Source organism: Piliocolobus tephrosceles, chromosome 13 (genome assembly GCF_002776525.5).
Source record: "Piliocolobus tephrosceles isolate RC106 chromosome 13, ASM277652v3, whole genome shotgun sequence".
NCBI classification, from domain to species: Eukaryota; Metazoa; Chordata; class Mammalia; order Primates; family Cercopithecidae; genus Piliocolobus; species Piliocolobus tephrosceles.
The window spans coordinates 108,251,996-108,267,618 of NC_045446.1; the positions used below are offsets into that span (position 1 = coordinate 108,251,996).

Here is a 15,623-nt window from a genome sequence, read left to right on the forward strand (position 1 = left end):
ATATTGGCTGGGTTCAGTGGCTCATTCCTGCAATCCCAGAACTTTGGGGGGACAAGGTAGGAGTATTGCTTGAGGTCAGGAGTTCGAGAACAGCCTGGGCAACATAGCAAAGACCCCCATCTCTCTCTAAAAAACTTTTTAATGAAAAAAACTTTAAAATACAGTTTGACATATATCCTCCCAGACATGTAAAAATTAAAAATATTTGAGCTTTCTAGAGATTTCTATTAGAAGGCCATTGGAGATGTAATTGATATGGATAAGAGCAAGAAGTCTATAATGCAGTGCTTAAGGGTATAGTCCAAAATTGAACAGGCTTTGTTTGAATCCTTGCTTACCTACTTTTTAGCCATGAGACCTGTGGTGGGATAGTTTTCTTCTCTATACCTTGATTTCCTCGTGTGTGAAATGGAGACAATAAAGGTACCTATCTCAGAGGATTCTTGTGAGGATTTTTTTTTTTTTTTTTTTTTTTTTGAGACGGAGTCTTGCTCTGTCGCCCGGGGTTGGAGTGCAGTGGCCGGATCTCAGCTCACTGCAAGCTCCGCCTCCCGTGTTTACGCCATTCTCCTGCCTCAGCCTCCGGAGTAGCTGGGACTACAGGCGCCCGCCACCTCGCCCGGCTAGTTTTTTTTTTTTTTTGTATTTTTAGTAGAGACGGGGTTTCACCGTATTAGCCAGGATGGTCTGGATCTCCTGACCGCCAGGATGGTCTCGATCTCCTGACCTCGTGATCCGCCCGTCTCGGCCTCCCAAAGTGCTGGGATTACAGGCTTGAGCCACCGCGCCCGGCCTCTTGTGAGGATTAAAGGAGATATTCTGTGTAAAGTTAGAGTAATGGCTGGTACACTCAATAAATGTTAGAGAACACACAGGAGATACAGAGGCAGTGTGTTTTAATGGAAAAAGCTGACTTTGTTTTTTTGTTTATTTGTTTGTTTTGAGACCGAGCCTTACTCCGTTGCCCAGACTGGAGGGTAGTGTTATGATCGCAGCTCACTGCAACCTCCACCTCCCAGGTTCAAGCAATTCTCATGCCCCAGCTTCTCAGGTAGCTGGGATTACAGCCATGAGTCACCATGCCATGCCAAGCTATTTTTTTTTTTTTTTTTGAGACAAAGTCTCCCTCTGTTGCCAGGCTGGAGTGCAGTGGCATGATCTCGGCTCACTGCAACCCAACCTCCGCCTCCTGGGTTCAAGGGATTCCCCTGCCTCAGCCTCCCAAACAGCTGGGACTACAGGGACGCACCACCATGCCCAGCTAATTTTTTTTTTTTTTTTTGTACTCTTAGGAGAGACGGGGTTTCACCATGTTGGCCAGGATGGTCTTGATCTCTTGCATCCACCTCAGCCTTCCAAAGTGCTGGGATTACAGGCATAAGCCACCATGCCCAGCCAGGAACAAACTGACTTTGAACTTGGCTCTACCACTTACTAGTTGTGTGAGTTTGGACAAATGCTTAACTTTTTTGATCCTCAGTATCTTTATTTGGATTGTTGTAAAGGATTGGAAATAACATGTGTAAAGTACCTGATACAAATTAAGCACTCAATTAAAAGTTGCTATTATACTTAATTGTGGACATATAGGTTTAATATGGGTGAGTGCTGTTGGGTTGAGCTAAGGATGTGGGATAAAATGATTTAAGGACGAACTACTGAATCAGCTATACTCTGAAAAATCTGAAATTTGGCATACAAGAAATAACATGAGAATCACAAGAACAGATTTTGAGTCCTGGTTCCATCATATACTGATTTAGAAACTTTGAGTAAGTCCCTTAAACTTTTCATCATTTTCTTCATATACAAAATGGACATAAGCACAACTGCCCTGCTTCCTGTGCGTTTTTTTTTAAAGATATAATTTACAAATCATGAAAATTCACCTTTTAAAAGTATACAATTTAGTGGTTTTTAGTATATTTGCCTTTATCTAGTTCCAGAACTACTATTTTTTGTTTGTTTGTTTTTGTTTTAAGAGTCTAAGTTTCAGGCCGGGCGCGGTGGCTCAAGCCTGTAATCCCAGCACTTTGGGAGGCCGAGGAGGGCGGATCACAAGGTCAGGAGATAGAGACCATCCTGGCTAACACGGTGAAACCCCATCTCTACTAAAAAATACAAAAACTAGCCGGGTGAGGTGGCGGGCGCCTGTAGTCCCAGCTACTCAGGAGGCTGAGGCAGGAGAATGGCATAAATCCGGGAGGTGGAGCTTGCAGTGAGCTGAGATCCGGCCACTGTACTCCAGCCTGGGCGACAGAGCGAGACTCCGTCTCAAAAAAAAACAAAAAAAACAAAAAAGAGTCTAAGTCTCACTATTTTGCACAGGCTGACCTTTAACCCCTGGTCTCAAGCCATCCTCCCAACTCAGCCTCCCAAGTAGCTGGGACTCTAGGATCATGCAACCATGCCTGGCTTAATTCCAGAATGTTTTAATTATTCCAGAAATAAATCTCACACTAATTAGCTCTCACTCCCTATTCCTACCATTCCTGAGCCCCTGGAAACCACTAAGCTAGTCTCTGTCTCTGTGGGTTTTCTTCTGTTCTGGATCTTTCATATTAATTGAATCATATATGAGTGCCCCATTGTATCTGTCTTTTTTCACATAATATTTTCAAGGTTCATCCATATTGTAGCATGTCAGTACCTTATTCTTTTTTTGTGATTAAATAATATTCCATTCCATATATATGCCACATCTATTGATGAATGGATTTGTTTGGATTGTCTCCACTTTCTGGCTACTATGAATAATGCTGCTACGAACATTAGGGTACACATTTTTATGTTGACATATATTCATTTCTCCTGGATATGTACCTATGAGTAGAATTGCTCAGTCATATGGCAATTTTGTTTAACTTTTTGAGGAACTGCCAAACTCTTTTCCAACGTGGCTGCACTATTTTACATTCATCCTCACCAACAATTATTATGATAGCCATCCTAGTGGGTGTGAAGTGGTATCTCACCATGGGTCTGATTTGCATTTCCCTAAGGATATTCAACATTTCTTAATGTGCGTATTAGCCATTTATATATCTTCTTTGGACACAGATCTATTCAGATCTTTTGCTCATTTTAATTTTTTGTTTTCTACTCTCTCCATTTTGCAGATGAAGCCCATTTTTAGACAGGAATACTGTATTTGTCTTTTTATTGCTGAGTTATAAGAGTTCTTAGGCTGGGCGCAGGGGCTCACGCCTGTAATCCCAGCACTTTGGGAGGCTGAGGCAGGTGGATCACTTGGGGTAAGGAGTTCGAGACCAGCCTGGCCGACATGGCGAAACCCCTTCTCAACTAAAACTACAAAAAACAGCCGAACGTGGTGGCCCGTGCCTGTAATTCCAGCTACTCGGGAGGCTGAGGCAGAAGAATCCCTTGAACCTGGGAAGCGGAGGTTGCAGTGAGCCGACTTCGCCCTATTGCACTCCAGCCTGGGCGGCAGAGTGAGACTCCATCTCAAAAAAAAAAAAAAATTTTATTTATATATTCCGGATACTAGTCCTTTATGCACACGGGTTATCTTGTATATTAAATAATAGTGGCTGTGCCAGCGGCTTAATAAACTGTAAGATGTGACGCAAAATAAGTGAAGGCGATGAAAGTGAAAGGGCAGAGATACAAGGTTCCACAGTTGGGGGGTGAACGCTCCCTACACCTCCTGGGCACAGCTTAATCGGAGCAGGGTACCCTCAATTTCCCCAGCCCGCAGGCCCCGCCCCGCCCTGCCCTTTGACCTGCGCCGCTTCCGGTTGAAGACGTGGCTCGGGGCCGCCATCTTGGCAAGAGGCGAAGCGGCAGCGGCCCCTGTCAAGCGGGCAGCAGATCCAGAGCGGTCCGTGCTCCCCTTCCCCAGACCCTCCCCCTATCCCCAGTGGAGCCGGAGAGCGGGCGCGCCCCACCACCGCCCTCACCATGGTAAGATCCGAGCCAGGACCCGAACTCCTGGGGTCCGAGCCTCACTGTCTCTCCTTGTCGGCGGGCCTGGGGCCGGGGCCGGGGCCGGAGGAGCCCCGCCCTGAGGATCTAGGGCCGGGTGCTTTGCTCGGGGCTCTGGGAGCAGTGTGGCCTCCTGTGCCCGGTCTCTTGGAGATCCGACGGAGCTGCCTTCAGTCCATCTGTCGTCGTGCCCGCTTCCCCACCACCCCCAACCAGCTGGACTCCCTCGTCTGCTGGGACCTGCCCCTGAGACGGCCCGGCGTTTTTGCTCTGCGAGAACTTCGTGGTGGTGGTGCGGGTCCCAGGCTGCGGACCTCGGAACTGATTCTGTCCGGCCGGTTCCCTGGCGCTTAGGCTCAGCAAGCTGGGCCTGTCTCCGGAGGTTCTGGTCCTTCTTGTTAACCAGCTTGTCTCCCACCCCCGGTATGACAAGCTGGGGCCGTTGATAACTCGAAATGCAAATCCACTGGTGTCCAGAAATTTTTCTTTTGTTTGTTCAGAAGGGAGAAATGGAGATACAGAGCGGAAAGGAGTAACTTCTAACATTAATTTATAGGACCCAAGTGTCCCTGAAACCTTCCACTACTTCCGTAGAACTCACTTGTGTCCATTTGTTAGTGTGACTCAGGGTACAAACACTGTGTAGACCACTGGGAAAATGTGAGCAAGTTCCAGAGAACACAGGGTTTGCCTTCAGGCAACTTATTGTTCAGGTGAAGTAAAATGTGTATGTGGCATGTCGTAGTCAGATGTCTCACAGGAGGAGGAGTAAGAGGGGTGAGTTATCCTCTGAGACCAGTTACTTGCCTTCACATGGGTTATCTTTGTATACTCATCTGTTACAAGGATGAGAAAGGTAATGTGGTTGAGGATGGAGGAAATCAGAACTGCTGACATCACTCAATCTTCCTTTATCGCTGTGATTTGTAGATATTCATAAAGTAGTAGACATTCTTTGGTTGCAAAAAAGCTAGTAATTTATTTTTCAGTGCACCTTATGTCCTTTAATCTTTTGAAGGATGTTCTGTTCTGTTCTTTTTTATTATTTTGTCAATAGATAACTTGATTTAAAACATCGTCCAGTGTACCTGAGAGATGACAGAATGTAATTTGGTGCCAATCCTAATCAGTTCTATTGACAACCCTTTAGATAAGAACTTGGATAATGGGGGGAACTCATGCTTGAGCTTTAAGCCACTGAACAGCTTTTCTCAGCCTCAGGTATATAAATTGCATCAAACAGGTTTGCCTCCTAAAATTTTTGTGTTGGAGGTAAAATTTATAGAAACTTGTACTTTCAGTTTCTCCAGGAGGTTCTGTATTTGGTTAGTGATTTTGAAACTCAGTTCCTGTTTACACCCTGGAATTAATAGTGTATTTTAGAGCATATTTTTTTTTTTTTTTTTTTTGAGACGGAGTCTTGCTCAGTCGCCCAGGCTGGAGTGCGGTAGCGCGATCTCGGCTCACTGCAAGCTCCGCCTCCGGGGTTCTCGCCATTCTCTTGCCTCAGCTTCCCAAATAGCTGGGACTACAGGCGCTTGCCACTACGCCCGGCTAGTTTTTTGTATTTTTAGTAGAGACGGGGTTTCACCATGTTAGCCAGGATGGTCTCGATCTCCTGACCCGTGATCCGCCTGTCTCGGCCTCCCAAAGTGCTGGGATTACAGGCGTGAGCCCCATCGCCCGGCCGAGCATATTTTTATTTTAATGGTAAAGTTAAGGTCTTGTATTATATAAACCAGATATAGATAATCTTTATAAGAATCTTATTTGTTAAAAGGTTATTGGAACTTAGTATTTTTAATTCATTGATAACTGAAGGATGGTGAAGCCCTACATGATATATATAAAATATAACTTTTGCATGCTATTTTGACATGTGTACGTACACATGGAGTTGTGTCACATATTTCTGAATTATTTGGAACTTAGCATGATCCAGATACCCACAGATTTGTGTACTCTGGAGAACAATTTATCTCAGTACGTTCTGCTCTGTAGAGTCTTAAGACATTGGTGTTATTTCTGTGTAATGTTTTTGGGTCCTGCTCCTTTACAAACATATCCCTGGACAGTAGAAATGTCCAGATAGGGTGAAATATTGATCTGAAAGTTGTATCAAAACTTCTAGCAATTTATTTTAGCCCAGCATTTCATTATGAAATTTTCAAACATCTGGAAAAATTGAAAGAACTTTGTAGTGAATACCCATATAAACACCAACTAGATTCTGTAACTAACATTTCACTATATTTTATCATGCATCTAACCATCCATCCATCCCTGTCTCCATTAAAAAATATATACATTTCAAAGTAAGTTGCAGATATCAGTACATAAACATTGATTTTTTAAAAATAAATTCCTTTTGGCTTTAGTTATTGAAGTGCAGAATGTCCTAGACTGCAAAGTTCCAATAGATAAGTGAACAAATGCAAAAACAAATGCTTTCTCATGACTTCATCATAAAATAAAGTACAAAGAAAGGCATCTTTTGATTTACTTATTTTTTTAAGAGACAGGGTCTCACTGTGTTGCCCAGGCTGGAGGGCAGTGGCTATTCACAGGCACTATCACAGTGCACTATGGCCTGAAACTCCTAGCCTCAAGCGATCCTCCCACCTCCATCTCCCGAGTAGCTGGGACTGTAGACATGCGGGCCTTGATTTGATCTTTTTCTTGTATTCTGCAAATTAATGAGAACATGTTCTGACTTTTTTTCTTGTTTGTTTGGTTTTCGAGACTGAGTCTCACTCTGTCTCCAGGCTGGAGTGCAGTGGCACAATCTCGGCTCACTGCAACCTCCACCTTCCACGTTCAAGCTATCCTTCTGCCTCAGCCTCCTGAGTAGCTGGGACTACAGGCGCATGCCACCATGCCCAGCTAATTTTTTGTATTTTTAGTAGAGACAGGGTTTCACCATGTTGGCCAGGATGGTCTCTCTCTCTTGACCTTGTGATCTGCCCTCGGCCTCCCAAGGTGTTGGAATTACAGGCGTAAACCACTGCGCCCAGCCCCTTTTTTTCATATATGATACAGCAGCAGCACAGCTATTGTATTTTTTTTTTTTTTTTTGAGACGGAATCTTACTCTGTCACCCAGGCTGGAGTGCAGTGGCGCAATCTTGGGTCCCTTTAATCTCTGCCCTCTAGGTTCAAGCTATTCTGCCTCAGCCTCCCAAGTAGCTGAGATTACAGGTATGTGCCACCACACCCAGCTAATTTTTCTATTTTTAGTAGAAATGTGGTTTCACCATGTTGACCAGGCTGGTCTTGAACTCCTCATCTCAAGTGATCCTCCCACCTCAGCCTCCCAAAGCGTTGGAATTGCAGATGTGAGCCACCATGCCCAGCACTGTATTCTTGATGTATCTTTTTAATTGTGTTTTGAGAGGACAGCAGAGAATGAAAATGATTCTCTTGAGTTTCCATTGATTTGCCGTCTATTTATGTCTTCATATAGAAGTTCACTGCAGAAACTGATAATGGGGGTGTGTGTGTGTGTGTTTTAATTCTCTACAAGCTTTTGTTTTAGAATAGAAATGTGATGGATTTAAAACCCTCACTGAGTGAATTACTTTTCAAGTTTTAGGTTTTGTATGTGTTCTACATTTTATTGTAATCTTCTTTCTGATTTTATGTATAATAGCTTCACGTAAATAGGAAAGACAGAACAGTCCTCCCTGACAATTATAGAAACTAGACTTAATATGGCCATGAATCGTGTGTGTGTGTGTGTGTATAAAATATTGCAGTGAATTACAAAGGAGAAGGTGACTATAATTCTGGAAGTAAGGAAACCTGAAGCATTTAGAGGTTCAAGAAAGAACTTGACTTTTTTTGAGAGAGAGTTGTGCATATTTATGCTGAATTATTATACCACCTGTTATTCTTGTACCTCTCTTGCACACACAATTTGTTATGGTTAGACAGTTTGCCTTCTTGCAGCCTAATATTACCATAAAATATTGTTCCAAAGTGGTTAGAACTGGAGCAGTGGGTATAAAATGGAAGTTTGTACGTTTTCTGTCACTGTAGTTTTTTTTTGTTTGTTTTTTTCTGTTACTGTAGTTTTCAAATGCTTAGACTTATAGAACTTTAAAGACACAGCACTTTGGATTTCATGTAAACTAACCTCCTACTTTAGGGATATTTCAATAATCAATTAAGTGACTTCTCCAAGGTCACATAATTAGTGGCAAAGGCAGAACAGAAACCTACATTTTATTGTACTCAAACCATGTAAGAATTATTAAAAGTTGTTTGGCAAAGCTTAACTTAATGGGGGAATTTTTTTTTTTTAAGCAGTCCTGGAGAGATCATCTAACTTATGGGCCCTCAGTTTTCACATCTGTAAGACAATCAAGCGCTCTTGCAAGTTCCTTTTAGATCTGGAATTTTTTTTCCAAAAATGTTAAAAAAACAAAAACTTTGTAATCATGTTTATTAATTCTTCCTTGGAGATCAGATCAAATTTCAATAGGTAAAATTGTTAACTTACCTTTTAGTATATGCTATATTTTAATAATTGTTAAACCAGTAAACATTGATGTGAAGAGGTTTATTATTTCAAGAACTTTAAGAAGACAAATGTTACCTTAGGATAGGATAAATTTATCCTTTTTTTTTTTTTTTGAGACAGAGTCTCACTCTGTCACCCAGGCTGGAGTGCTGTGGCCGGATCTCAGCTCACTGCAAGCTCCGCCTCCCGGGTTCACGCCATTCTCCTGCCTCAGCCTCCTGGGTAGCTGGGACTACCGGCGCCGCCACCTCGCCCGCTAGTTTTTTGTAGTTTTTTTTTTTTAGTAGAGACGGGGTTTCACCGTGTTAGCCAGGATGGTCTCAATCTCCTGACCTTGTGATCCGCCCGTCTCGGCCTCCCAAAGTGCTGGGATTACAGGCTTGAGCCACCGCGCCCGGCCGATAAATTTATCTTGTTTAGAGGTGACTATACGTTCTAGCCGTGTTAGTAGCTGTAACAGAGAGACCTGTGTCAACTGCCTGGAACCTGTGATTTGTGGTGTCCTGGATGTTTTGATATTTATGCTATACTTAGTATGGGGAGCTTTGGTCCTACTTTGGAAGCCTTGTTTTGCTTGTATCTGGATAATGGAATGACTCAAAGAGAAACATATTTTACCCTACTGCTTTCTTCATCTTGACATATGAAATCCTGGAATTCTGGCCAGGCGTGGTGGCTCATGCCTGTAATCCCAGCACTTTGAGAGGCTGAGGCAGGTGGATCACTTGAGGTTGGGAGTTTGAGACCAGCCTGGGCAACATGGCAAAACCCTATCTCTACAGAAAAATACAAAAAATTAGCCAGGTGTGGTGGCATGTGCCTGTAGTCCCAGATACCTGGGAGGTAAAGTGGGAGAATCACCTGAGCCCAGAATGTTGAGGCTGCACTGAGCTGAGATCACACCACTGCACTACAGCCTGGGCAATAGAGCAAGACTCTGTCTCAAAACAAATCCTGGAGCAAGACACTCTCTCAAAACAAATCCTGGAGCAAGACTCTGTCTCAAAACAATCCTGGAATTCATTAAAGCATGATTTAAATACTGTTTCTTTTTTTTTTTTTTTTGAGGCAGAGTCTCACTTTGTAGCCCAGGCTGGAGTAAAGTGGTGTGATCTCAGCTTACTGCAACTTCCACCTCCCAGGTTCAAGCAATCCTCCCACCTCACTCTCCCCAGTAGCTGGGACTACAGGCGTGCACCACCACACTCGGCTAATTTTTTGTATTTTGTGGTAGAGACAGGGTTTTACCTTTTTGACCAGGCTGGTCTTGAACTCCTGACCTCAGGTAATCTGCCCACCCTGGCTCCCAAAGTGCAGAGATTAAGGCATGAGCCACTGCTCCCTGTTTCTTCTATCAAGTTATCCCTGACCTTACCAGCTGGAAGTAATGTCTTCCTCTGAATTTCCACGCACTTTATCAGTGACTCTCTTATGTTACTTAACACATTCTGCCGCACATTACAGTGATTTGCGTTTGTGTCTTATCCCTATTAAGCTTCTTGTAGGCAGAATGCTAGTCTGTGTCATCTTAATTCTCAGAAAGCATGTTGTATGCATAGTAGGTGTTCAATAAATAATTACTCAGTTAATTTTTTTTTTTTTTTTTTTTTGAGACAGAGTCTTGCTCTGTCGCCCGGGCTGGAGTGCAGTGGCCGGATCTCAGCTCACTGCAAGCTCTGCCTCCCGGGTTCACGCCATTCTCCTGCCTCAGCCTCCCGAGTAGCTGGGACTACAGGCACCCGCCACCTCGCCCGGCTATTTTTTTGTATTTTTTAGTAGAGACGGGGTTTCACCGTGTTAGCCAGGATGGTCTCGATCTCCTGACCTCGTGATCCACCCGTCTCGGCCTCCCAAAGTGCTGGGATTACAGGCTTGAGCCACCGCGCCTGGCCTACTCAGTTAATTCTTATAACATCACAAAAATGGAGATTACCAGTACCTATAATTAGTTTTTGAATGTGCTCATCAGTAAAGTGGATGGGCCGGGTGCAGTGGCCCACTCCTGTAATCCCAACACTTTGGAGGCCAAGGCGCACAGATGACTTGAGGCCAGGAGTTGGAGACCAGCCTGGCCAACATAATGAAACCCTGTCTCTATTAAAAATAGAAAAATTAGCCAGGCTTGGTGGTGCTGGCCTGCACCTGTAGTCCCAGCTGCTCAGGAGGCTGAGGCATGAGAATTTCTCGAACCCAGGAGGCAGAGCTTGCAGTGAGCCAAGATGGCACCACTACACTGCAGCCTGGACTACAGAGTGAGACACTCTCTCAAAAAATAAATAAAGTAGATAGTAACACACCTTTTTGTTCCTTTTTCCCTTTCAAGTTGCTTTTGATGTTTTTACCTAAATTTTACCTGTATGGTATAGAGGTGTTTTTAACTCTAGTTGGAAACCTAAGAACTACCCTTGAGCCTGTAAGCATTGTTTCTAACAGTTTTATTATTAGATATGGGGTTTCTATTAAATGCAGCATGTTTATATAGGTCTGAAGTTTTGGTCTGAGCTGTCCTTTCTTTAGATGTGCATTTGAATTGTCTTATTCCTTCAGAACCTCATAAAATTCTAACATAGAGGACCATAACTTCCTAGAGCTATGATTCTCAAACTTTTAGGGATAGGAGGCCCTACAGGGATTACATTTGCAATATGCTCCCATTTATTAATAATATCTCTCATTACATGAGGGGATTTTCTGTGGGCCATTTGCGAATAACTTCTCTAGAGGATCAATGCATTCCCTGAAACTATATGTAAAATTTTGGGGGGAGAATCAATATTCATTATTTGAATATCAAAATATTGACAAAAGCAAAAATCCATTACCTTGGCCGGATGCTATGGCTCACACTTGTAGTCCCAGCACTTTGGAAGGCTGAGGTGTGCAGATCACTTTAGCCCAGGAGTTTGAGAGCAGCCTGGGCGACATGGTAAAACCCCGTCTCTTTTTTTTTTTTTTTTTAATAAAAAAAGGAAAATCCATCACCTTGAAGTGACATAATTTTTTTCATGAGATGCATGTTTGTTATTACTAATGGTGCTGTTTTACATCATGAATATATGTGCTACAAGTTGTATAGCACTTTTGAAGTACAGTTTCATTATAGTCATTTGGCCCTCATAATAGCTTATAAGGTCATTATATAAGCTGCATTTTATAGGGAAAGAAACGAGGTTAAGAGAGGTTGAGTAACTGAAGGTCAGACAGATGGTAAATAGAAGAACAAAACTAGAATATAGATTTTCTTACTCCCAGTCATTTAGTTTTTCCGATATATCAGCTTGGTTCTTTGCAAATTTGGGACACTAATTCTAACTCAGTCTTTGGGAAAAGGAGAAACCAATGTGAAATGATCCCAAATATAAGAGAATTCCCCACTTTTCTGATGAGACTATTAAGAAGAAAAGCTTTTTGCCAATTATATAAACTTTTAAAAATGTAACAAAAATAGTCCGGGCGCGGTGGCTCACACCTGTAATCTCAGCACTTTCGGAGGCCGAGCTGGGTGGATCCCCTGAGGTCGGGCATTCGAGACCAGCTTGGCCAACCAATATGGTGAAACCCCGTCTCTACTAGAAATACAAAAAAAAAATTAGCTGGGCATGGTGGTGGCGCCTGTAATCCCAGCTACTCGGGAGGCTGAGGCAGGAGAATCACTTGAACCCAGGAGGCGGAAGTTGCAGTGAGCCAAGATCTTGCCATTGTACTCCAGCCTGGGGAACAAGAGCGAAACTCTTTTAAAAAAGAAAAAAAAACAAAAAACAAAACAAAACAAAAAAACTCCTCTCTTCGGTCCATGCCTCCAAGATGACAAAGAAAAGAAGGAACAACGGTCATGCCAAAAAGGGCCGCAGCCACATGCAGCCTATTCGCTGCACTAACTGTGCTCGATGTGTGCCCAAGGATAAGGCCATTAAGAAATTCGTCATTCAAAACATAGTCCTATAGCAGTCAGGGACATTTCTGAAGCGAGCATCTTCGATGCCTATGTGCTTCCCAAGCTGTATGTGAAGCTACATTACTGTGTGAGTTGTGCAATGCACAGCAAAGTAGTCAGGAATCAATCTCGTGAAGCCCACAAGGACCAAACACCCCCTCCCCAATTTAGAACTACAGATTGCTGCCCCACGTCCCCCACCAAAGCCCATGTAAGGAGCTGAGTCCTTAAAGACTGAAGACTATTCTCTGGAGAAAAATAAAATGGAAATTGTACTTAAAAAAAATATCAAAAATAGTCCAATATGTTTTTAAAATAGTTAATAATTTACATAAATGTTTTAAATTACATAAATCTTAATTTAGAAATAATTTTTTTCCATTTTTATATTCATAAAGCAATTTTGTCTAGATTCTTTATGAACATCATATCATCACTCGGACCACTTTTTGAATCATCAGTTTGCTATTTAGCAGTTTGAATCCATGTGCGATATATTGGCAGTTTGGAAAATTTTATCCCAAGTCATAAAAACTCATTTATATAATATTAGGACAGTTGCTTTTAAAAAGAATATTTATAACTGATATTCAACACATGAAATTGTGAGTTCTGGCTAGGCGTGGTGACTCATGCTTATAATTCCAGCACTTCGGGAGGCCAGGGTGGGCTGATCACTTGAGTCCAGGAGTTCAAGACCAGCCTGGGCAACATGGTGAAACCCCACCTCTACTGAAAATACAAAAATTTGCCAAGCGTAGTGGCACCTGCCCATAGTCCCAGCTCCTTTCAAGGGGCTGAGGCAGGAGGATTGTTCAAGCCCAGAAGTTGAGGCTACGTGAGCCACGATCACACCATTGCAGTCCAGCCTGAGTGACAAAGTGAGACCCTGTCTCCAAAAAAAAAAGAAATTGTAAATTCCAATCCTCAGGATAATTACTAAATCCAGTGACCTTTCGTTAGTACCACATGCAAAACTAGCATAGTTTGAAGATAAGGTGTATCCCAGACAACTCTTTTATTTCAATATAGTCATTGAGGGAGCACCTTTAATATGAGAGACTGTGGAAGGATTCAAAACTACACAACTCTTTTTTAAAAATATATAAGTATTCCTTCCATAAAAATACATTACTATGATAGCATATTTTCACACCTAAAAAATGAGCAGTAATTTTTTAGTATTATCAACTATTCAATCACTGTTCAAATTTGATTTGTACATTGTGATGGACTGACATGTCTAAGTCTCTTTTAATGTGTGTTTGTATTTTTAGTAGGGATGGGGTTTCTCCATGTTGGTCAGGCTGGTCTCGAACTCCCAACCACAGGTGATCCACCCGCCTCTGCCTCCCAAAGTGCTGGGATTATAGCTGTGAGCCACTGTGCGTGGCCCAAGACTACTTTTTAAAAACTGTTTAGGGCCTGTGCCCTAAAAAGGGCATAAGCACGTTGGCTTATGCCTGTAATCCCAGCACTTTGGGAGGCCGAGGCGGGTGGATCACTTTGACCTTAGGTGATCGAACTTAGGAGTTCTAGACCAGCCTGGCCAATATGGTGAAAACCTGTCTCTACTAAAAATACAAAAAAAAGGCCAGGCGTGGTGGCTCACGTCTGTAGCATTTTGGGAGGCCAAGGCGGGTGGATTACTGGAGGTCAGGAGTTCAAGACCAGCTTGGCCAACACAGTGAAACCCCATCTCTACTAAAAATACAAAATTAACTGGGTATGGTAGCATGCACCTGTAATCCCAGCTACTTGGGAGGCTGAGGCAGGAGACTTCCTTGAATCTGGGAGGTGGAGGTTGCCGTGAGCTATGATCACGCCATTGCACTCCAGCCTGGGCAAAAAGAGTGAAACTCCATCTTAAATAAAAAAAAAAAAATTAGCTGGGCATAGTGTTAGGCACCTGTAGTTCCAGCTATTCGGGACCACTTGCTGCTGAGAAATAAGCATGATGGTGATTGTCTCCCACATACCCTAATTACCTATTTTTAGTGGATAAGGATGTTGTGTTCTCCTATAATACAAAACTATTGATGTATTGAAACTATAAGAATATTAGGCCGGGCACGGTGGCTCAAGCCTGTAATCCCAGCACTTTGGGAGGCTGAGGCAGGCAGATTACCTGAGGTCAGGAGATCGAGACCATCCTGGCTAACACGGTGAAACCCCGTCTCTACTAGAAAATACAAAAAACTAGCCGGGCGATGTGGCCAGCGCCTGTAGTCCCAGCTACTCGGGAGGCTGAGGCAGGAGAATGGCATAAACCCAGGAGGCGGAGCTTGCAGTGAGCTGAGATCCGGCCACTGCACTCCAGCCTGGGCGACAGAGCGAGACTCCGTCTAGCCGGGCGAGGTGGCGGGCACCTGTAGTCCCAGCTACTTGGGAGGTTGAGGCAGGAGAATGGCATAAACCCGGGAGGCGGAGCTTGCAGTGAGCTGAGATCCAACCACTGCACTCCAGCCTGGGCGACAGAGCAAGATTCCGTCTCAAAAAAAAAAAGAAAGAAACTATAAGAATATTTATTTAAATTGGCTAACTTGTTTTTCTTCAAGCTACTCACCTGTAGAGCTTTCTATAAAGCTGAGAAGCCTGACCAGTAGGATTTTGATATTTCAGAGGTTATATCCTAGCATTGAGGCTTCCTAAATGTTTTAATAGTGTTTGTTACTTGTGCTTGTGAATGAGCTCTTGGGTTCCTGCACTGAGGAGACTGGACTTAATTTTCTTACTCCCCTGCTCATGGCATTTGAGGTCTCCGCTTCTTCCTTTGGTGCTTTATTTGTTTTGTTTAGTGAAATGCCAGATGCTAAAACAGGGGGCTATTAGGTCTTGATCATTGCCTAGTATCAAAACCTATGTGAAACATTGAGCCATTTAGATTTTTATTTTGCAAATTGTTTGGATGTCCAGGAGTAAGACAGTGTGAATGGGAAAGTTAGTCAAGGAGCAGAAGATAAATTTAGACTCAGTAGCTTGGTTTCATATTCTAGATAAAAATAATAAATGTAAGGGGCTTCTTATGTCTTTAATATTTTTAATCTGCCTGATCACACTTCAGTGTGGGCTTGGAAATATCTTGTTCTTTTTAGAAAAAGTTTTAAGCTGTTCTTTATGGGTTTGCCAAAGCAGAGAGCAACCCAGTTCTGAGTCACAGGAGACTCTTTAATATATGTATGGTCTTGGAAAAAGGTCATTTCATTACACAGTTTTTCTATAG

General features: G+C 42.9%; 1 protein-coding gene across 2 annotated transcripts in view; it reads left to right on the forward strand.

Moving 5' to 3' along the window:
* The first annotated feature begins 3,736 nt into the window (after window positions 1-3,736).
* Window positions 3,737-15,623, forward strand: part of ARCN1 (archain 1) — a 34,021-nt gene continuing 22,134 nt past the window's right edge. Inside the window, exon 1 of one of the 2 annotated variants that reach the window (XM_023208397.1) lies at window positions 3,737-3,924. In XM_023208397.1, the coding sequence (XP_023064165.1) occupies window positions 3,922-3,924 (3 nt within the window). In that variant the 5' untranslated portion in view covers window positions 3,737-3,921. The remainder of the gene's footprint in view (window positions 3,925-15,623) is intronic. The other variant, XM_023208398.1, reaches the window with a different exon arrangement.